Source organism: Podarcis erhardii (genome assembly GCF_964252035.2).
Source record: "Podarcis erhardii genome assembly, chromosome: 1".
In the NCBI taxonomy this organism is placed as follows: domain Eukaryota; kingdom Metazoa; phylum Chordata; class Lepidosauria; order Squamata; family Lacertidae; genus Podarcis; species Podarcis erhardii.
In genome coordinates, this window is record NC_138497.1 from 2,283,710 (window position 1) to 2,306,831 (window position 23,122).

General features: G+C 47.3%; 1 protein-coding gene and 1 long non-coding RNA gene across 3 annotated transcripts in view; one reads left to right on the forward strand and one right to left on the reverse strand.

The window, feature by feature from the left end:
• Positions 1-23,122, forward strand: part of LOC309350062 — a 492,019-nt gene that overhangs the window by 231,685 nt on the left and 237,212 nt on the right. The window lies entirely within an intron of this gene.
• The window catches only part of MDGA2 (MAM domain containing glycosylphosphatidylinositol anchor 2), a 413,922-nt gene that overhangs the window by 48,136 nt on the left and 342,664 nt on the right, over positions 1-23,122 (reverse strand). For both annotated transcript variants that reach the window (XM_081875889.1, XM_081875890.1), the window contains exon 10: positions 5,581-5,729. In XM_081875889.1, coding sequence (XP_081732015.1) covers positions 5,581-5,729 — 149 coding nt within the window. The remainder of the gene's footprint in view (positions 1-5,580; positions 5,730-23,122) is intronic.

The following is a 23,122-nucleotide window of genomic DNA, read 5'->3' on the forward strand; positions in this document are numbered from 1 at the left end:
TAAATGAATGCTGCACTGAGTGTCTGCAGCTGCTCTTAGCAGCAACCTTATCTCTACACACGATCTCTAACACTCAGTCTCTCTCTCTCTCCGACACACTGACTAACTGACTGACTGACTTGGTGCTGGAGCTGAATAAGTAGAAAGCAGAACACTGTTCCTCCTCTCTGGAGAATCAGCAGACTCGTCAGGAGATTCTTGGATATGGGAGGGGTGAAATCTCCTCAGTTGTCCTCGTCCGAGGCCAAAGGCTGCCCACAATCTTCTCACTTCGCCGTTCGTTTATCCTGCAAAGTCTAGGATGGCCTTTGCTGATCTGGTGCCCTGATCTGGTGTTTGAGACCAAGAACAATAAAAGTTGTGTAGCAGTGTAATGGACTCCCTTAGAAGGTGGGGGACTCTCCATCTCTGAAGGTTTTTAAGCAGCGGTTGGGGGGGGGCATCTGATATTGTGATAGGAATTTTATGGTCTTAGATATATGGTAATGTTCATAAGCCTACCAACCAACCACATACATAGATCAGCACAGGAAGACCAACCTGGAACCATTTTGAGAACCAACTGAGCAAATGTTTTCTCTGGAAGGTCAAAGTGGGAAACCTCCCCATTGTCTCTTTCCTCACAAATCCTGTCTTAAGGGCACATTTAAGATATGAATAGGGTGTGAGCCTGTGACCTGGCTCAGGAATTACCGTAAGTATTTATCATTACAAAAGACTAGCCAGGCTCCCCAGGAAATCCAGTCAAGTGACCTGCCAGAGAGGAGAAAAACAATGACAGGAGAAAAACAACATTCAAATTTCTGTTTTAAGACCACCTTTTCTGTGATGTAGGTATGATGTATCTGAGGGGTGGTCTTGATCTAAAGGGTGGCAATTTCAAAAGTCTTTATAAGGCCTTGCACACCATTTTTCTGGGTCCCTCCTCTCTCCTGCGTGTGAGGGGAGCACCCTGTTGCAACAGATCAATAAAGATCAGGCTTACTAGCTGCTTTGCTTCTCAATATTCTCTGGTTGGCCTCTGTTATTTTCTCCTACCAATAGGGAACCTATGTAAGGACTCTATATGGGCTCTTGGGTACCCCATAAGGGAAAAGGGCAATTTTTGTTTACAACAGCAATACCTCAAGGACTGCCTCTCCGCATATGAACTGACCAGGACCCTACATTCATCATCTGAAACCTTTCTCAGTGATGGCTCTGACCTGGTGGAATGCTCTGTCCCATGACACCAGGGCCCTGCAGGATTTAACTTCCTTCCGCAGAGCCTGTAAGACAGAGCTATTCCACCTGGCCTTTAATTTGAACTTAGCCTGATCTTTTATTCCCCTTCATTCCTTCCCTCCCCCTCCCTTTTTTATGAAGATTACCCCCTCTGGGATCCCACAGCTAATTCTCCCCTGGTCTCCTCGATGGCCAAAAGAGGAATAAATTAGCCAGCTAGTGCTGGTTATCATCCAATGTTTATTGGATGGATTTCCCCCCTAAAATTGATTTTTGAATTCTGAATTTATTGTTATTCACGTTTTATACTGTATTTTATGCTGGTTTTTTTTTTTTTTGCATCAATTAAGTGTTTTTAATTTGTTGTTAGCCACCCTGAGCCCGGTTTTCTGAACAGGAAAGGGTGGGGTATAAATAAAAAAATTATTTATATTTATTCAATCAATCATTGTGTCCCTCCTGCACGAGAGGTCAGGAGGGTGACAACACGAGAACTGGGCCTTCTCTGCATTGGCACCCTGTTTCTGAGATGCTCTAACCAGGGAGGTTCACGAGGCCCCCAAATTATACACCTTTAGGCACCAGATGAAAATGTTCCTCTTTAACCAGGCCTTTGGCTGATTGACATTGACATCCGATGCCATTTTAACTGTGTTATGGGAGGGGCAGTTCTTGGTTTGTTGTTGTTCTTATTTTTACTACAGCGGAACCTCAGCTGTCAAACATAATCTGTTCTGGAAGACCGTTCGACTTCCGAAACGTTCAACAACTGAGTGCGCAAAGGGCTGTCTGCAATTTCAATGGAGAAAATTGAGAAACGCGCCTCAATTCTGAAGACGTGTTCGGAAATGGAAGCAATTACTTCTGGGGTTTTCGGCGTTTGAAAACTGAAACGTTCAGCTTCCGAGATGCTTGAAAACCGATGTTCCACTGTTATGTATTTTTTGGTTTCTGTATCGTGATTGCATGTTGCAAACCACTATGAAATCTTTGGATGAAGGGTTGTGTACAAATGAAATAAATAAATAAATAACAGGTGCTTAAGTTGAGATTCTTGCATTGCAGGAGATTGGACTAGATGACCCTTGGCTTTCCTCCCAACTTTATACAGTTTGCTGAGTCTATGATTACGGCTCCCATCAGAGCTGTGTTGGCTGAGGCTGATATTAGCTGCAACATCTGAAAGGGCACCAGGTTGGCAAAGACGGATCTACCTTAAGAATATAAGAAGAGCCTGCCGGATGAGGCCGATGGCCCATTTAGCCCAGCATCCCACTCTCACAGTTACCGAGAAGATAATAATAATAATAATAATAATAATAATAATAATAATAATAATAATAATATTTATACCCCACCCTCCCCAGCCAGAGCCGGGCTCAGGGCGGCTAACGCCAATAAAATAAAATCACAGTAAAAACATAATAGGGGGGAAATAGAGGGAGGAGAAAAAAAAAAAAAAAATTAAAATACAGGTTAAAATGCAATTTAAAATGCAGCCTCATTTTAAAAGTAGCCGATAAATCAAGACCATAAAGGGAGGGAAACAGAAGAGTCAGACTGAGTCCAAACAGAAGGCCAGGTGGAACAGCTCTGTCTTGCAGGCCCTGCGGAAATATGTCAAGTCCCGCAGGGCCCAGGTCTCTTGTGACAGAGTGCTCCACTACGTCGGGGCCAGTGCTGAAAAGGCCCTGGCCCTAGTTGAAACCAATCTAACCTCCCTGAGGCTTGGGACCTCCAAAGTGTTGTTATTTGTGGATCTCAAGGTCCTTTGTGGGGCATCCCAGGAGAGGCGGTCCCGTAGGTACGAGGGTCCCAGGCCGCATAGGGCTTTAAGGGTCAAAACCAGCACCTTAAATCTGACCCTGTACTCCACCGGGAGCCAGTGCAGTAGGTAAAGCACTGGATGAAAGTGGTCCCGCGGCAAGGACTCCATAAGGTGCCCGCAAGCAGAACATAAGGACCAGAGCTTCTCTCTCTCTCTTCTCTCTCTTTTTAAATAATTTTTATTAACCGGCCAATCAAACCAAATTAAATCACATCACATAAATTCCGAATTACAAAGCCGAATTTTAAATTTTGTTGGGGGGACCCATATTTCAAGATCCGAAGGGGGATTCTGATCATCTTCTTGCTACTGCGTTAATGTCCAAATCAATCCAAATCAGTCCAAACAGAGTTCATAATTCTATCCAGTCTTATCTTGCTGTTTTCACATCACATCTTGTTCATATATTTTCTCTTTTTTCTTTATGATCTCTTCTGATAGTCTCCTTAAGCCAATAAACACCAATAATAATCCTGTGTGAATTTTTCCGCTCTTCCAATTCTCAAATCGAGATGGTTTCTATATGTCATCACCTTCATAGATAACATCGCTCTTTCCATCATTTATCTCGCAAAACTGTCGCTCTTAAGTCCCTCTGAGGAGTTTCACCCACCATATATAAACAGCTCTATTTCTCTCTTTCTCCTCCCAGACTCAAGACCTCCGACAGAACTTCCCAATATGGCAACGGCATTTTTAACTGCGTCATTCCAAAGCTCTTATACATTCCACACTCTTCTTAAAACATGCTTTGGTTCGAAAGTTTATCTCCACACAGTCTTAAATCCACAGCTTAAGTCCTTAAAACGACAATTCTGACTCGTGAGGGGAGGGGATTCTTGTTTAATCACATAAGGAAAGAAAGGAAAGTTTTCCCCCCTCCCCCATCAGTCATTTGCCATACCGTATCTTGGCGTATCTTCTCATGTTTTATTCTTGTCTTGTTTTATCAGAGATCTCTTCTGTTAGCAGTCTTTACTCCCCCTCCTTCCTTGAAATATGTGCATTCCTTCATCCAAATTGTTTCTTTTGAAGTTCTTGCAGCTAGTGGCTGCAGATCAGGGACGGCGTCCAGGAGCGCCGGAATCCCACAGGAGGGCTTTGTGCCTAGTGCCCCCATCCCCACAAATTCGGGGGTGGTATAGGGCACAGCAGGCAAGGGCAGTCCCCCCACCATCCTGGGGGGGTAGGGAAGCTAATTACTCCCATCACAGCCTCCAAATTACCTCGTGTGGGTCGGAGAGATGTTATTGTCAGCCATCTTCCGATGCGCCCCCTAGTGCCCCCCCAAGGACCAGAGCTTCTCTCATCCATGGTTTCCATTGCTGCCCCTGACTGTGGAGGCAGAGCAGAAGCCCTTTGTGGCTGGTAGCCATTGAGATAGCCCTCCCTCCTATTAATTTGCTGTATCCTCTTCTAAAGCCATTGAGGTTTTTGGCCATCGCTGCCTCCTGTGGGAGAGAGTTCCACAATCTAGTTTTGTGCTGTGCAAAGAAGGACTTTTTCTTACCTGCTCTCAATCACCACTCAAGCTTTGCAAGGCGTCCTGGGAGTGGCCTTACACACCAGTGACCAGCAGTGAGTTGGCAGTCCAATTTAGGAAAATAATCTGGAAGTAATGCACACAGTTCCTTTGCAGAAGAAGCCAGCCTCCTTATGCATGTGCTATTCCATAGTGGGATTATAAATGTGCAACTCAACAGCCATACCTATGTCACACACCTGCGAGGGACCTCATGCAACCTTTGCCCAAGTGATGCGACGAGGAGGGAGGGATGCCAACTTTTGCCAAAGTGGGGTGATTAAATTCCTAAAGACCATTCCGCTTTCTACATCACTTTCAGATTATTTTTTAAAGTTCCCATGAAAATGCATTAGCATTTTAACACTGACTTCTCATTCTATACAGTTTTGTTTCTGTGGTTTCCCCAAATCTACCCCATTCTGAGAACAAGTTTATCCCTAAAATGATAGGTTTGGGTATGCTATTTTCACTGAAATGGATATTTGCACGGACATTTTCCTCTAATAAATGTATGCACGGTGTTTGGTCAGAAAACTGCACCACAAGATTTAGGCACAACCAACTCTCCATCTTTGTAGACAAAAGAGTTGCCTTTGAAATATGTTGGGCTCCATAGACAGAGTTCTGTGCCCCTTCTGCCTTTCCCTCGACACCCTCAACAACCAGGGGAAAAAACACAACGTGAAGCTCATGCAGCAGATGTGATGACACCGCAGGTGTCCGTCTCTGCTGCAAAACATCTCTCCTTTTTTTTTGCTGAGATTCCTGCAGCCCTCCAGCCTCAACCGAGACCACGTCTTTCATCTTCCTGTTCAGCTCTGCATCCCAGAGAGCTGCAAATTCATTTTGCACATCGAAAACCCTCTTTTGTACATCACGTGTCGCCCCCCCCCAAAAAACTTCTAATTGACAGAGACAAAAAGCGAGTTGAAACAGGAGATGAGATTGGAGTTGGGCAAAAGGCACCTGGCCCTGCTTCGGAAGAAGCACCTGAGACTCTCACCTGCCGGATGCCAAGGTGGTACGTGAGGATGCGGTCCACAGCGTCCGGGTTCATCTGAGTCCACTCGAGGCTGTAGGCATAGACGCGGGCCCGATTCTGCCACAGCGGGTTGTATGTGTCATAGTAGAACTCCGGTGCATAGGCTTTGCCTGCAGGGAAGAGAGGAACGAGGGTCAGGCTAGAGGAGGCGATGCCAAAGCAGCAAGAAAACAAACAGTGTGGGCACATCATGTTTCTAGATCGTGGGTAGGCAACCTAAGGCCCAGTGGCCAGATCCAGCCCAATCGCCTTCTCAACCCGGCCCACGGCCCACGGCCCACGGCCCACGGCCCATGGTCCGGGAATCAGCGTGTTTTTACATGAGCAGAATGTGTCCTTTTATTTAAAATGCATCTCTGGGTTATTTGTGGAGCACAGGAATTTGTTCATTATTTTTTTCAAAATATAGTCTGGCCCACCATATGGTCTGAGGGACAGTGGACCAGCCTAGGGCTGAAAAAGGTTGCTGACCCCTGTTTCAGAATCTCATGGGCAGCCAAACTAAGGCCCGGGGGCTGGATCCAGCCCATTCGTCTTCTAAATCCAGCCTGCGGATGGTCCAGGAATCAGCGTGTTTTTACATCAGTAGAATGTGTGCTTTTATTGAAAATGCATCTCTGGGTTATTTGTGGGGCATAGAAATTCATTCATTCCCCCCCCCAAAAAAATATAGTCTGGCCCCCACAATGTCTGAGGGACAGTGGACCGGCCCCCTGCCCCCCCCAAGCCACATTCTAAAAGGGTGTTGGATGTCAATCAAATCAACCAAAGGCCTGGTTAAAAAGGAACGTTTTTGCCTGGTGCCTAAAGGTGTATAATGAAGGTGCTAGGCAAACTTCCCTGGGGAGAGCATTCCACAGATGGGGAGCCACTACAGAGAAGGCCCTGCTCTCGTGTTGCCACCCTCTGAACCTCTTGAGGAGGAGGCACACGAAGGAGGGTGTCAGAAGATGATCTCAGGGTCCAGGTAGGTTCATATGGGAAGAGGCAGTCCTTGGGGTATTGCGGTCCTGAGCCGTTTAAGGCTTTATAGGTCAAAACCAGCGCTTTGAATTGGTCCCGGAAACTAATCGGTAGTCATTGCCATGAGTTTTTCTAACAGATGAAGTTCAAACTATAAACATTCATAAATGAAATACACAGTAAAGCAATCCCATTAAAAAACACACCACAGCAATTAAAAACAAGAGGCTCAGGTAGAACGATGGAAGGTGTGCTGGTGTATGGTGTAATCAGATAATAATAATAATAATAATAATAATAATAATAATAATAATAATAATAATAATTTATACCCTGCCCATTTGGCTGAGTTTCCCCAGCTACTCTGGGTGGCTCCCAATTGAGTGTTAAAAACAATACCGCTTCTCGCAGCAAGGGAACCGCCAGAAGGTCCTCGGCGTTGGACCTCAGTGTCTGGGCTGAACGATGGGGCTGGAGACGCTCCTTCAGGTATCCTGGGCCTTTGAGGCAGTTTAGGGCTTTAAAGGTCAGCCCCAACACTTTGAATTGTGCTTGGAAACGTACTGGGAGCCAATGCAGATCTCTCAGGACTGGGGTTATGTGGTCTCGGCGGCTGCTCCCATTCACCAGTCTGGCTGCTGCATTCTGGATTAGTTGTAGTTTCCGGGTCACCTTCAAAGGTAGCCCCACATAGAGCGCATTGCAGTAGTCCAAGTGGGAGATAACTAGAGCATGCACCACTCTGGCGAGACAGTGCGCGGGCAGGGAGGGTCTCAGCCTACGTACCAGATGCATCTTCCAGAGCCGGCAGAATGCCAGCATAGATGGGGACTCTTGCATTTCATTAGGGAGTACATGCCACATTTTATTTATCTATTCAGTTTTTATACTGCCCTTCATCCAAAGACCACAGGGCGAATCACAGCATAACAATGCAAAATAACAACACAAAAGACATAATAAAGAAAGGCTGCATTGCGGGGGTTGGACCAGATGACCCTCAGGGTCCCTTCCAACTCTACAATTCTGACTCTAAAATGGAGTGGGTTTTACTTGCTGATCTTAATGCTTGGTGCCTCAGCTCGCTCATTTTCCTCTTCCCTCCCCATCCCTGTTTCCTTTTGTGCCATGTCATTTTAGACAGAGGGCAAGGACCGTGTTGCATTCCTTGACACATAAGCTGCTCCAGGAGCCCTTCTGAGCAAAGAGAGGGAGATAAGCGGCCTTTGAATAAATCAATGAACAATAAACATCCAAATGAGCCCTTTATACATATTTGGGCAAAGAGCAACACTGCCTTGCATTGTGAAATGTATCAATATTAGTGGAGTGTAGGATATTTTCTCCCACAGGAAATGGAACTCGTGGTCCCTTTTAGGTTGTGATCCCCGACAGAGCTGGCCTGTGCCTTGAAAGGAGATGCTCTGGGGCGCCTGTCAGCCCAGCCAGGAGAATTTCAGTTAAAATTCCTCTCGCAAAGCACCTTCCATCTCCACGGCATTTGTTATCGACTGCAAGCTCGGCGCTTCCAAAGAGCAGGGGAGGAAAACGCAAGATCTCTAGAGTTCAAAGAGGTTTCTCCCGTCCCGTGAGCAGGAGGATCAATACGGAACAGAGATTGCGGTGCTGAACTCAAAGCAATGCAAGTGTGTGTGTGTGGGAGGGAGGGAGGGAGGGAGGCAGTGAGAGAGAGCTGGAAATTGTGGACTTCCAATGAATCATTGCTGCAACAATTCTTCAACATCAACTTAGTTGGACTGGTCATGTTCTGTGGACGCCTGATGATCGTCTTCCAAAGCAACTACGCTATTCTGTTCTATTCTGTAGTATTAACACCAACAATTGGGAAACACTGGCCTGCGAGCGCTCCAGTTGGAGAACAGCCTTGACCAAAGGCGTCATGGGCTTTGAAGACACTCAAACTCAGGATGGAAGGGAGATTCCATCAACGGTGTCTCCAAAATTTTTTACACATCACTTGGGAAGACAGGCAAACTAATGCCAGTGTACTGGAAGAAGCAAAGATCACCCGTGGTGAAGCAATGATTCTTCCACATCAACTTCGTTGGACTGGTTGTGTTGTGTGAATGACTGTCGTCTTCCAAAGCAACTACTCTATTCCGAACTTAAAAATGGAAAGCGTAATGCTGGTGGTCAGGAAAAGAGGTTTAAAGACTCTATCAAGGCAAATCTAAAAAAAAATGTAGTATAAACACCAACAACAACAAGAAGAAGAGTTTGGATTTGATATCCCGCCTTTCACTCCCCTTCAGGAGTCTCAAAGCGGCTCACAATCTCCTTTCCCTTCCTCCCCCACAACAAACACCCTGTGGGGTGAGTGGGGCTGAGAGACTTCAGAGAAGTGTGACTGGCCCAAGGTCACCCAGCAGCTGCAGGTGGAGGAGCGGAGACGCGAACCCGGTTCACCAGGTTACGAGACTACCGCTCTTAACCACTACACCACGCTGGCTCTCCAAGCGTCTCAACCGGCTTATTGAGAGACAGTTCCCTGCTTGGTCCTGGAGGAAGAACTGTGAGGGGAGAGACTCCGTCAGGCAAGGCCTCCTTCCACCTGCCTTGCCCCACCCTCCAGTCTCTGCTTCTCAATTTGTACTGTATTATTTTATGTCCTGTGGCTTGCCGTTGTTTTATTGATTACAGTTTAGAAGTTATTTATTGTAACTGTTGAGTGAATTTCTGTTTAACTTTTATATGTTGATATTGCTATTTTATACTACTCTAATGATCGCTGAATGTTACTTTTCTGATGTAGGTTGCTTATTTTAAAGTTATGTTTTATTATCACATTTTTGTATTGCATTAGATTGTTATGAGATGTACATTTTTCTTTCTTCAGCTTGTAAGCCACCTTGAGTATTGTAAGATAGAAAGATGGTACAGTGGTACCTTGGGTTACAGACGCTTCAGGTTACATACGCTTCAGCTTACAGTCTCTGCTAACTCAGAAATAGTGCTTCGGATTAAGAACTTTGCTTCAGGATGAGAACAGAAATCATGCTCCGGCAGCACAGCAGCAGCGGGAGGCCCCATTAGCTAAAGTGGTGCTTCAGGTTAAGAACAGTTTCAGGTTAAGAACGGACCTCCGGAAGGAATTAAGTACGTAACCCGAGGTACCACTGTATACAAATTAAAAATGATGATGATGACGGCGACAAAGCATGAAATGTAAGCCTCTTGGGGACGTGGGAAAGTACCTTATAATGAGCCAGACCATTGGTCCATTTTGCTCAGTATATCCTGCACTGACTGGCAGCATCCCTCCAGGGGGTTGGGGCAGGGGATGCTCTCAGCCCTATGAGGAGATGCCACCGGGACCTTCTGCAATCAAAGCCGATGTTCTACCACGGAGCTACAGGCTTCCTGTGCAGACAGGGACTCCAGAAACCCCGGCCACATCCCAAAGGCCTTAACGGATATGTTGTGTGTTCGTTTAGCACTCTCTGCGTTTTCCATAAATACACACACACAGAGAGAGACAGGGAGACGCAGCGATTAGTCTGACAGGGTGCGGTGGAGGAAATGAACTGGGGAACAGCGCTCCGGCAGATGGCGGGGAAGCATTTCCTCTCCCCCAGAAAGATCAGGCGCATCAAGTCTCAAAGCCTCGTTCTCATAATTACCAATTTGGCAAAGAATTTGAGGCAGGGAAAGCAGACACAACTGTTTACACTTCCCTTTCTTAAATGGCTCAGGAAAGAAAGAGCATTTTTGCATTCATCCACATTCTCAGAGGAAGAGATCGCAGCATCGTATCGTAGAACTGCGTGGAGGTAATTGGGGATGGCTTGTTTTTTAAACAACAACAACAAAGTTTGTAAAGAGAATAAAAAGGGCTGCAGAGTTGGGAGGGGGTCCCAAAGGTCAACTTTCCCCCCTCCCTCTGCAATGAAGCAATTGCTAAGCATAATTGTTTAATATTTACTGAAATGGGAATGCCAGTGGTATGGGTGAAAGGGTTTAACTCTAAGGGACTCTGAGCTTTAACTGAGTTGATAATTAATGATTGTTTTCTGCTAGCCAACGCATGAGTGTTTAACCTTAGATCACATGAGAGGTATTGAATTGCAAATCCGCCATCCTGGAAAGGGGGTGGCTGGAGTCTTTGTTCTCAGACTCCATGGAAGAAAGGCAGTTCTCCAGGAAAACAGCCTCCGGCTGGAATGCAGATTGTGGGGAGAGACAGGCCTCTGCTTCTAGGACTGTTGGAATTAGTTCATATGTTGCAAAATGCTGAGTTTATGCTTCGGACTGGCATATGTCCTATGGATGCATTATTTGATGTTTCTGTATCATTTTAAAGAAAGTTCTGCAAGTAAAGTTTTGAATAATACCTAATGGGTCTGGAGAATGTTTCATTTCAAAAAAGAGTTTTTATGCATCCAGTCACATCAAACTGCAGTAGGAATCACAGATGATCACAGATGGCCGTCTGTGGGGAGGACAGTTTTGCTCAAGAATTTGCTCCTTTTGGGATCGCCACTAAGAGCACAAGATCCCAAGAGGAGTGTGATAGATCAGACCAGAGCCCATCGATTCCAATATCCTGTTCTCTATGTCGGAAACTCACATAGTTCTGAGAGCCAGCATGGTGTAGTGGTTAAGAGCGGTAGTCTCGTAATCTGGGGAACCGGGTTCGCGTCTCTGCTCCTCCACCTGCAGCTGCTGGGTGACCTTGGGCCAGTCACACTTCTCTGAAGTCTCTCAGCCCCACTCACCTCACAGAGTGTTTGTTGTGGGGGAGGAAGGGAAAGGAGAATGTGAGCCGCTTTGAGACTCCTTTGGATAGTGATAAAGCGGGATATCAAATCCAAACTCCTCCTCCTCCTCCTCTTCTTCTTCTTCTTCTTCTTCTTCTTCTTCTTCTTCTTCTTCTTCTTCGCTTCTGAATACCAGTTACTGGTGACCACAGGAGCGTGGGGAGCACTCTGGTGCTCACGTTCTGCTTTCAGGTTTCGCATTGGGGGCATCTGGCTGGCCCCTGGGAGAAAAGTGTTGGATTAGATGAGCCATTGGCCTCATCCTGCAGGATCTTCTTAGCTTCTTATGTAGGTCCAGTGTGCTGGTCCGGGGGGGGGGGAGGTTACCGTGGGGCGAGGTCCAGGACCTGAGTTGAGGGTTGGCAGACGGTCCTCCTCGAGCAAAGCGGGGTCCACAGAGGGAAGCCGGGCAAGGACAGGAACTCTGGGGGAAACAGGACTGGATGCTGGCCGAAACAGCTCATCAATGACGTTGCTCCCGCAACCTGGGACCGGGCTGACTGGCCTTGATCTTCTCTGAGGCCAGGGGCAGCCCCGGCCCCCAGGAGACCCGCCTCTCCTGGCCTTAAGGCGAGCACTCCTCCTGGGAGAAACCAGTTCCCTTCGCCTCTCTGCCCTGAGCCTCTGCAGTTCAGGAGAGGCTGGAGGGTTACTGGGCCCAGGGGGAGACTCACCTGTAGGCACTGAGTCCTCAACCACCTCCGGAGCCAGAGTGGATTCACCTGGTTCCTGCTCCTGAGGATCCGGCACAGGTGCAGGCGCTTCAGAATCAAGGCCCTGCCCCAGTTCAGCCGGCCCTGGAGGCGGGGACTCCTGTGCAGGCTGGGATTCCTCCGGTTCAGCCTCTGAATCGGATTCCCAGGCCATCACAGCCAGCCTCAAGCTTCATTACACAACTGTTTCAGGTGTTTGGTTTCCAGTGCATCACCTGATCCAGGCGCACAGGAAGCTTGTCAGGGATGCTTTAGCTGTGATTCATGCACTGCAGGGGCTGGGCTGGATGACCTTTGGGGGTCCCTTCCAACTCTATGACTCCACAAGCCTCCTGGACGCTCCTCGTGGGGTTTAGGGCCCTGGCTGTTCCCTAAACTGCAGTTCTGAAGATGGGGGGGGGGCCAATTCTGTGACCCCCTCGCAAGTTTTGGTTCCTCTCCTTACAAGGCCTGTGGTTTATAAATCCTAAACAAAGCTGTATATTTACCCTGCGAGTTACGGCCGGCTGCAGCCAGCCTGAAAGATGCTTTGTATTACCCACTTGGCCTTTATTATGCAATATATATTTTATGAAGAGCTGATAATAAATGCAGATGCAAATTCTGCTCCTCTGTCTGTGCAACGGGGAAGGCATGCCGTCGTTTGAATTAGATTCGCAAAGGGTGATTTCCACATCTTCAAGCAGCCTGGGTCTGTTGGAGGAGACCATTCTTCACATCGCAAGTCACTCCCCACCTTCCTGCACCAATTGATCCTCTCTCCCTTTTTGCTGCTTCCATTAATTACACAATTATGGAACTTAAGATGTGCACAGCGGGATCTCTGGAGCAGGCGCAATCCTAAGAAGTGGAGCGAGTTTCCTCCATGCTCCTTTCTTTCCTTTTCCCAGATAACAGAAAGTCCACAGAACCCTCTGTGCCAAAACTAAGCAAACGTGACCCCTGCTGGATGAAGAGGGAAAGAGCACGGACTCATCTGCCTTTCCTCCAGCACAGAATCAAAGAATTGAAGATGACCTCCAGGGGTCATCTAGTCCAACCCCAGCAATCTTGTTTCCCCAACTCCAGCTTCATCCTCCCAGTGCAAAAAAAAGGTGTGTCACTGGCTTATCCTAGAGACCAGGGACAGATATGTTAATTTCAGATTCCCTCAATCTTCACATTCCAATGCTAATAATAATAATAATAATAATAATAATAATAATAATAATAATAAATTGTATTTATACCCCGCCCTCCCTGGTCAGAGCAACCCAGGTCAAAATGCAATTTAAAATGCAGCCTCGTTTTAAAAGTAGCTGTCAGGGAACTGCCATCAGCTCAGGGGCGAGAGGGGAAAAGCTGGATGGATTACAGAGAGCCCCCAAAGATCGTGGGAAGCAGCACTTCCTCAACGGAGGAGAGTAACCACACCTCCAGTGGAGAGGAGCTTCAGGGCCCATTAGAAGGCGAGGCGGTGACAGGACACCTTGCCTGGGCAAAGCAGGGAGGAGAGAGGTCTTCCGTTACCCACACCCTCCTTGCGCAGTAGGCTTCCACGCAGAGAGGGGAGGCGCAGACTGGGCGTCAAGAAACTACTTTGCTGGGGAAGGTTTAAGGATCGCCCACTCACGGATTCTGCCAGTGAATGAGGGAGCCATGGAATAGTGGCGCTCTGCATGGTGAAGGTTTTTTTTGGCACCAATGCAAGTGAGAGCTGGACCATAAAAAAGGCTGATCGGCGAAGAATGGATGCTTTTGAATTCTGGTGCTGGAGGAGACTCTTGAGAGTCCCATGGACTGCAAGAAGATCCAACCTCTCCATTCTGAAGGAAATCAGCCCTGAGTGCTCACTGGAAGGACAGATCCTGAACCTGAGGCTCTAAGACTTTGGCCACCTCCTGAGAAGAGAAGACTCCCTGGAAAAGACCCTGATGTTGGGAAAGATGGAGGGTGCAAGGAGAAGGGGACGACGGAGGACGAGATGGTGGGACGGTGTTCTCGAAGCTACCAGCATGAGTTTGACTAAACTGCGGGGGGCAGTGGAAGACAGGAGTGCCTGGCGTGCTCTGGTCCAGCAGGTCACGAAGAGTCGGACACGACTAAACGACTAAACGACTAAACAACAAACAAGGGAGGCATTTGCCTGATGTTTCTCGAGTAACCCCCTGATACCCTTACAGCAGCCCATAGATCAAAACCATAAGGGGAGGGAAACATAATGGTCCAAACCAAAGTCCAGGCGGAACAGCTCTATCTTGCAGGCCCTGCGGAAAGATGTCAAGTCCTTCAGGGCCCTGGTCTCTTGTGACAGAGCGTTCCACCATGTCGGGGTCAGTACTGAAAAGGCCCTGGCCCTAGTTGAGACCAATCTAACCACCTTGCAACCTGGGACCTCCAAAATGTTGTCATTTGTGGACCTTAAGGTCCTCCGCGGGGCAGACCAGGAGAGGCGGTCATGCATTCCTGCAGCAACTTGGCAATTACTATTTCCATAAATCCTCATGAAAATTCATCAGCATTACAATGAGAATTTCTGCTGATAAATACATTTTCTAGGCAGCTTTGGCTAATAGACCCACTTTTCCCTTTTTTTCCCCTGCAAAGGAATTTACCCCAATAGAACATATTTCTATATACACATTGAGAGACATTTACTCTAGGATATCCATTTCCATACCCATTCCTTGGCTGGAGAACTGCACCCTGCAATTCAGGGAAATGTGAAGATCAGAGGGTGCATCACATTGCATGGCAGGGGGTTGGACTAGATAACCATTTGGATCCCTTCCAACTCCACAGTTCTATGACGCTCTGTACATTTCCTGCAACAAGGTCATGTTGTGTGGATTCCTGACTATCGTCTTCCAAAGCAACTACTCTATTCTCAACTTAAAAATGGAAAGCGTAATGCTGGTGGTCAACAAAAGAGGTTTAAAGACTCTATCAAGGCAAATCTCAAAAAGATGTAGTATAAACACCGACAACTGGGAAACACTGGCCTGCGAGTGCTCCAACTGGAGAACAGCCTTGACCAAAGGTGTCATGGGCTTTGAAGACACTTGAACTCAGGGCGAAAGGGAGAAACGTGCTAAGAGGAAGGCACGCTTGGCAAATCCACACCGTGATCATCTCCTGCCCGGAAACCAATGTCCCCACTGTGGAAGGACGTGTGGATCCAGAATTGGCCTCCACAGTCACTTACAGACTCATTGCTAAAACCATGTTTTTGGAAAACAATCTTACTTGGCTACAAGGGATCACCAAAGAAGAAGCAGCCCTCTGACCTTGGAGAAGAGAAGATGGAGAAGTGACAACATAGCCATCTATCCAAATATCTCAAGGGCTGTCACATGGAAGAGGGAACAAGCTTGTTCTCTCTTGCTCTGGACGGTAGGACTCGAACCCATGGCTTCAAATTACAAGAAAGGAGTTTTTGACTAAACATCAGGAAGAACTTTCTGACAGCAAGAGCTGTTCCATCGTGGAACAATCTCCCTCAGATGGTGATGGACTCTCGTTGTCACATAGAGGAGGGAGAAAGGTTGTTTTCTGCTGCTCCAGAGAAGCGGACACGGAGCAATGGATCCAAACTACAAGAAAGAAGATTCCACCTAAGCATTAGGAAGAACTTCCTGACAGTAAGAGCTGTTCAACAGTGGAATTTGCTGCCAAGGAGTGTGGTGGAGTCTCCTTCTTTGGAGGTCTTTAAGCAGAGGCTTGACAACCATATGTCAGGAGTGCTCTGATGGTGTTTCCTGCTTGCCAGGGGGTTGGACTCGATGGCCCTTGTGGTCTCTTCCAACTCTAGGATTCTATGATTCTATGATTCCTTGGAGGTTTGTTAACACAGGTTGGATAGCCACCTATTGGGGATTCTTTATTTGCAATCCCTGCATTGCGGGGGGTTGGACTAGATGACCCTTGGGTCCCTTCCTGCAGTTCAATGATTCTATTTCCCAGGCATTTGACCACCTTGTCTCAAGAGATGGATGGAGCTCCACAGCTGAACAATGTTCCTGCAAGGCTCGGAGGGCGTGTGGAGCATCTTTCCAGTTTATGAGCCCCTGGGATTTGGAGCCCAGTCCATTCAAACCACGCAAAAATTAATTACCGTCCTGAGCCTCCTGTGATGGAGAGGCAGCCTGCCAGGCTCACGTTTCCAATTTACCTTGCGCAGATACAAAGCCCTATAATCGGTGTATTGGCTGCGTGGAATAGACGTGACAAAGCGTCTTTGAAAAGACCCACAGCGCTAATTTACTGGAAGCTTTGAACACTTAAAACAGAGTTTTGGCTGCGGGAGGAAATGTACAGGGTGGGCTTAATCCTGCCCTGACATTTGGCAGCGACGGCGAGGTCAGTGTGATGATGGCAGTGAAAGGAGAGATACAGGTGCATTTCTGTTTAAACTGGAGCTCGTGGGTGTGTGGGGGTCATTGATGGATCAGGTGCTTTAATAACTGAAAAATAAAGGAACCGGCAGTATTAAATAGTCTGTGGTTTAATGAACAGCCTTTAGTTATTCCTGCAGACTGTAGTTTGGCCAGGCTGTGTCTGTTGCAAAATAATTAGACAACGCCTTGCTGCCATGTTGTGCTTTCCTGAACCCACAAAAGATCCCTTTTGAGTATGGCTCCTCGTGGGTTTGGTTTGATATGTCTATAGACCCTCTCCTTATCTATTCTGGGATGCCCTCTGAAATCAGAATTGTGGCGTGGCGGCTCAGGATTAAATATAAAACCCTGGCAAAGGTCTGCCCATTTCATAAACTAGACATGGCAGATTGGGATTGAGGTGGTAGATTGCGATCCAGCACCATAAAAATAATCCCATTTTAGGTTGCATCAATTGAAGTATCATGCCCAGATCAAGTGAAGCAGGGATGGCATTGCCCCACTTGCACAGACACTTTTTTTTTTTTTTTTTTACACATGCAAGTAATTTAATCATCTTTGTTTTTTTTTTTTAAAAAAATAATTTTTATTCAATTTTCAATTTTAAAGACAAAACAAACTTACATAAAAAAAATCAAAACAAAGGTAAAACAAACACAAAACAAAACAAAACACAACCAAATTTTCATCTCCTTCTTTCAATGACTTCCCCGCACTCCCCTGCCCACCTTCCATTTTCACTACATAGCTCAGCAAATTATTTATTAGATCTCTTAAAAATTATTCAATTCTTTCCTTCCAATTTATCTTTTCCCCCTTTTTAACTTATCATAATTTTACATGTTCCCTTTCCCATATTGGATCTATTCTCCAAGGTTGGCCTAATTTCTCTCCCACAAACTCATCTTTTTTTTTTTTTAATATTAAATCTAAAATCATAATATTTCAGTTCCAAATCCCAGGTTTTTACCACCCCAAATTCCCCTCCCCCCTGCCCCCGCTTTGCCCCTATCCAAATAGATAAACAACAGCTTTAGCCCGGATTTCTGACATCCGAGGCCTTCAGGCCCCAGTTAGCCTCTCTCCGCCGATTTTGTTTATAGTCCTCTTTGTTGGTCTTCCCTTCTCCATGAAGTTCTGTCAGCAGCTCCTCATATTTTCTTTCTTCCAAATCAAACAAAGGCAGTTTTTGACCAAAGACAACAAATCTCCCAAAGTCCAGCCCCAGAAAGAAGTCCCCATTGAACTTGTTCATTCTTTGTTGATTCAATATTCTGATTATTCCAGGGGCTTCTCTCTTCCTCTGGCCCTGCAGATCTGCAATCCCATAGTCATCCTCCTTGTTTCTTTGATTCCCAAAAGTTGCAGGTTTCTGTTTACATTCTTGTTGAACTCTTTCTTTTTCTCCTTCCCCCCATAGGGTTATCTCTCCTTCTGCAGCTGCAAATTTTTTTTCCACTTGTTTAGTTCCATTGACAGAGTCGTTAAGTTTAAGACTGAAGGTCATCAACTGTTCAGTCATAATTGTGTTCTGTTTTTGCAAGGTTCCCACCAGACAAAACATTTTTTGTATCTCTGCCAGTAATTTTCCTTCAGCAGCCATTGCAATGTCATCAGTTCCCTCCAGAGGGATCTCCATCATGAATCTCACCCAACAGTCAGTTACTTTGTTGTTAAGGATTATTTTGTTTCCAATCAGTTCAATCAATTCAGTTTCAATGTAGCATTTAATCCAGAAAAGCAGTTATGACACAGTTCCACGTTTCGGCTAGTCGTTTGACAGCTCTTTTTGACAGCTGTCAAACTCCTTATTCTGTTTCTCGGGCTCCCACACTGGGCGCTACCCGGGTCTGGGGGGGGTCAACTTAAAAAGCAGAACCCCCGGAATTCCTCTTTCTTCCACTCCTGCTCAAATTACTTCTTAATTCAGTTTGTAAAAGTTCTCCGTTTGAGCACCAAAGTCTTTCCGACCTGGTGCTATCTCCTTGCTTTAAATCTTTTGGTGGGGAGGGGGAGTGCGGACTTCCTTTTTAACACGTCCCCCCGATCATACTCGAATTCGTAAATAAGAAACTTTTAGTGCCGAAATTTCCTTTTACTCACGGGTTACATTTTCAGTCCAAATTTTAAGAAGAAAGACAGCGCTCTCCGGTCATGGCTCGCGGCTTCGCTCCGCCAAGGCAGCGATCGACTCTCAGCACCACGCCACTCTCCGGTCCACTCCGTAGCCTTTAAAAAGGCTCTTCGCGGGTCAGGGAGGGCGCTTAAGGTGCCCACCGAGTCACCATGTCCGCAGGCTTCCGCGCCAGCGGTTTCTAAGGGTCCCCGTGTCGCCGGCACGGCAAGACCCGTCCTTAGCGGAGCCGACTCCCTCCGGAGCTCAGAGGGAGTCCGCCATTACCCGTTCGCGCTATCCCGGAAGTCCTTGCACAGACACTTTTACCTGGGTTGTGTGGTGGTACTCGTGAAGCAGCACAGTGATACCTCGTGTTAAGTACCGTATTTTTCACCCTATAGGACACACTTTTTCCCCTGAAAAAATGAAGGGAAAATGTGTGTGCGTCCTATGGGGCGAATGCAGGCTTTCACTGAAGCCTGGAGAGTGAGAGGGGTCGGTGCGCACTGACCCCTCTCACTCTCCAGGCTTCGTGCAGCTCTCCGCAAGGCGCGGGAGCATGGCGCCGGGCTCCCACGGCTTGCAGAGAGTTGCCTGTTCTGGGGGCCGGGGTCGGGTGAAGCTCGGGCTTCCCCTGCCCCAGCCCTGCGCCTGGGGGGAAAATAATTTTCCCCCTTTATTTCCCCCCCCAAAAAAAACCTAGGTGCGCCTTATGGGACGGTGCGTCCTATAGGGCGAAAAATACGGTACTTAATTCGTTCTGGAAGTCCGTTGTTAACCTGAAACTGTTCTTAACCTGAAGCACCACTTTAGCTAATGGGGCCTCCCGCTGCCGCAGGAGCCTCAGCTTGCCTCATGCATGGTCCGGCTCTGAAGGGAAGTCATAGTACCACTCTGTTCAACCTTGGTCAGACCACACCTGGAATACCATGTCCAGTTCTGGGCACCACAATTTAAGAAGGATGCGGACAAGCTGGAAGGTGTGCGGAGGAGGGCAACCAAGAGGATCCAGGGTCCTGATGAGGAACAGTTGAAGGAGCTGGATATGTTTAGCCTGGAAAAGAGGAGACTGAGAGGAGATAGGAAAGCTATCTTCAAATATATTAAGGGCTGTCAGATGGAGGAGGGAGCAGGCTTGTTTTCTCCTGCTCTGGAGGGGAGTGTTAAATTTCTGTTATGCTGCTGTGCAGTTTTTGGAGTCACAAGACTCTATTGACATTCCAGACTGCTGAAAATCTCACGGGAGACGGATGTTGATGTTTCTGGTTTCCTGTTTCTTTGTGCCTTTTCTCTCACAAAGAGAGCAGTCGCATATTCTTTTCTGTCCTGCGTAGTTAGGAATAAACGTAGCAATGTAGCACACATTTCTCGACTCCTTCTGCTATTTGGATACTCTGCGTAATGGGGCAGCGTGCCTAAGCCTCATCAAAGGCTTAGGTCATTAATCATTGTTGGAGGAGAGCCTAGATGGATTCCGAAGACACGACTGGAGGAGGAGAGGCATTTCATCTCGATTGTACGGAACCTCTGACAGGGAGGACCCGAACCAGTGGCTCCAAGTTGCAAGAAAGGAGATTCCGACTAAACATTTGGAAACACTTTCTGACAGTAAGAGCTGTTTGGCAGTGGAATGGACTCCCAGGAGAGATAGTGAACTCTCCTTCCTTGGAGGTTTTTAAGCAGAGGTTGGATGAACCACTTATCAGGGATGCTTTAGCTGAGATTTCTGCATTGCAGGGGGGTTGGACTAGAGCAGAGGTCCCCAAACTAAGGGGATAAGGCCTGAGGGACTCGTTTATCTGGCCCGCAGCGAACCCCGCTGCCGCCACCCGCTCTTACCGACACTGCGCTGCATGGCTGCCCACTTCCAGGTTGGAGCTGTCAGCATCGCCCTTGAGCCAGTGTCACCAACTGGACTCATGCACTTCAACCCCGACTGGGCTAGGCGAGCTGGGTAGCACTTCCAGAGACCACCAGGTCAAAGTGCTGTGGACTCACAGCTTAGAGTTGTGAGCACCGGATTCACTTCCACAATACAGTCGTCACACAGCAGAGTACAGCAGAGTCTGGCAGTGTATAAACGACTCGGAGAGCAGCTCTGTAGAATATCTTCTTTTATTCTATAACTACAACTATAATACAAAACTATATACAGAGCTAAATAGGTCTAAGCATAAATGAATGCTGCACTGAGTGTCTGCAGCTGCTCCTAGCAGCAACCTTATTTCTACACATGATCTCTAACACTCAGTCTCTCTCTCTCTCCGACACACTGACTAACTGACTGACTGACTTGGTGCTGGAGCTGAATAAGTAGAAAGCAGAACACTGCTCCTCCTCTCTGGAGAATCAGCAGACTCGTCAGGAGATTCTTGGATATGGGAGGGGTGAAATCTCCTCAGGAGGAGCACAAGAAATAGCTTGTGCGCATGCGCAAACGTTATTTGCGTGTGCGCAAGCATTATTTGCGGTGCACATCTGGGTTGGAGGAGGCCTGTGCTATTTCCGCTGCTCCTCCAACCCGGAGGTGCACCAGAAATAGTGCGCTCCCCCGCCCTCCTGCCCGCCACGAGAGCAGCGCTGGAGACACCGGCCCGAGGCGTGGCAAGGTTGCTGACCCCTGGGCTAGAGGGCCCTCCCAACTCATTATCTGATAAACTTCTACCATGTCCCCATTTACCGCCGTTTCTCCTAAACTCAAAAGCCAGGCAAACTCCAAGAAGAACGTTGATCTCTTTGCCTAGGCTGGCTCTCCGAACTGCCGACTGAACGAGGAGGCGGCATGTGAAGGGCTCGACATGGTGCCCAAGACGTCACAGAACATTTGCCGGGTGACTCAGCCGGACCCAAAAGGTCCCGTCATGAGAGCTCTGATGTGTTAAACTGGCTGTGTGAATTGAACCAGAGCACCGGAGCATCAAAGGTGAGGGATGGCTTGGTTTGAACTTTGCCTGTTGGAGGGTCAGGGCTTCAAAGAGGAACCAGATACATGGCTTGCACGACTCTGAAACTGCCACCCCGAATGGCACAGCTAGGAAAAAAGAGACTTCTGTTCTCCCTGTCCTTGCGGGAGGTTTAAACATCGCAGGAACCGTCCTTAAGGCTCCTATGGAAACTTATAATTTACTCTGCTGGTTTATAGCCTCCAACTTTCATTTGGACTTAAAAGTGGAAGCTAATAACTAACAGTCAGTCTGATAATCAAATCTCTCCCATGGCAGGCAGAAGAGAATTACAGGGGATTTGTTCTCATGGCCCCACAAGGAAACACGTTCAATTCAGTGCCATCATTTACAGCGGATGTATCTGAGGTATTCAATGGTCTTGAGGGTACCAGCTACCCAGGGGGTTCCCGACAAAGAATGTTGCAAGCCCCCGGGATTGAACCTGTAACCTTCTTCATGCAAATCAGGCGCTTTATAGTTTAACGGTCTGTGGCCCTTCCCCTTATCTAATGCTGTCTTGTTGGGACCTTTCTTTGGAAAACCTGATGGTTGCAAATGCAACAGTTTGCACCGAAAATAAACGCTTTCCCACTGAACGTTGGTCCTTCTGAAAAAATAAATACAGCAAGGGGCCTCGGAAGAAAAGAAAGATACCCAGACAAAAAAGTAGATGAACCCAAAGTTGGCAACTTGTTTAAGGATATATCAAAAGCCTTCTGAATGTGGTTTTTCGAAGGAGAAACAAGGCCAGGGAAGAGGCACTTTAAAAAAATCATGCGCTGAGTGGAGAAAGTGGATACAGAAAGGGTTTTCTCTGTTGTAATACGAGAACTCATGGAAATCCATTGACACCAATTGCTGTAAGGTTCAGGACTGATAAAAGAAAGCACTTTTTCACACAGCGCCGGCAGCACTCGCTCCCCCAGGAGGCAGTGATGGCCACCCACTTAGATGGCTTTGAAAGAGAAGGAGGCAAATTGGTGGAGGAGGAAAAGCCTATTGGCTGCTACGCCGGGATGGCTCTGCTCTGGCTCCACAGTTGGAGGCAGGAATGCTTTTGAATGCCAGTTGCTGGAAACTCCAGGAGGGGAGACCACATAACACCAGTCTTGAAAGACCTACACTGGCTCCCAGTCTGTTTCTGAGCACAATTCAGAGTGTTGGTGCTGACCTTGAAAGCCCTAAACGGCCTCAGTTCAGTATACCTGAAGGAGCGTCTCCATCCCTATCATCCAGCCTGGATGCTGAGGTCCAGCTCCGAGGGCCTTCTGGCGCTTCCGTCCCTGCAAGAAGTGAGGTTGCAGGGAACCAGGCATAGGGCCTTCTCAAGGGTGACGCCCGCCCTGTGGAATACCCTCCCATCAGATGTCAAGGAAATAAACAAAATTAAAAAAATTCCTTCCAGTAGCACCTTAAAGACCAACTAAGTTAGTTCTAGGTATGAGCTTTCGTGTGCATGCACACTTCATACCTAGAACTAACTTAGTTGGTCTTTAAGGTGCTACTGGAAGGAATTTTTTTATTTTGTTTTGACTATGGCAGACCAACACGGCTACCTATCTGTAAAAGGAAATAAACAACGATCTGACTTTTAGAAGACACCTGAAGGTAG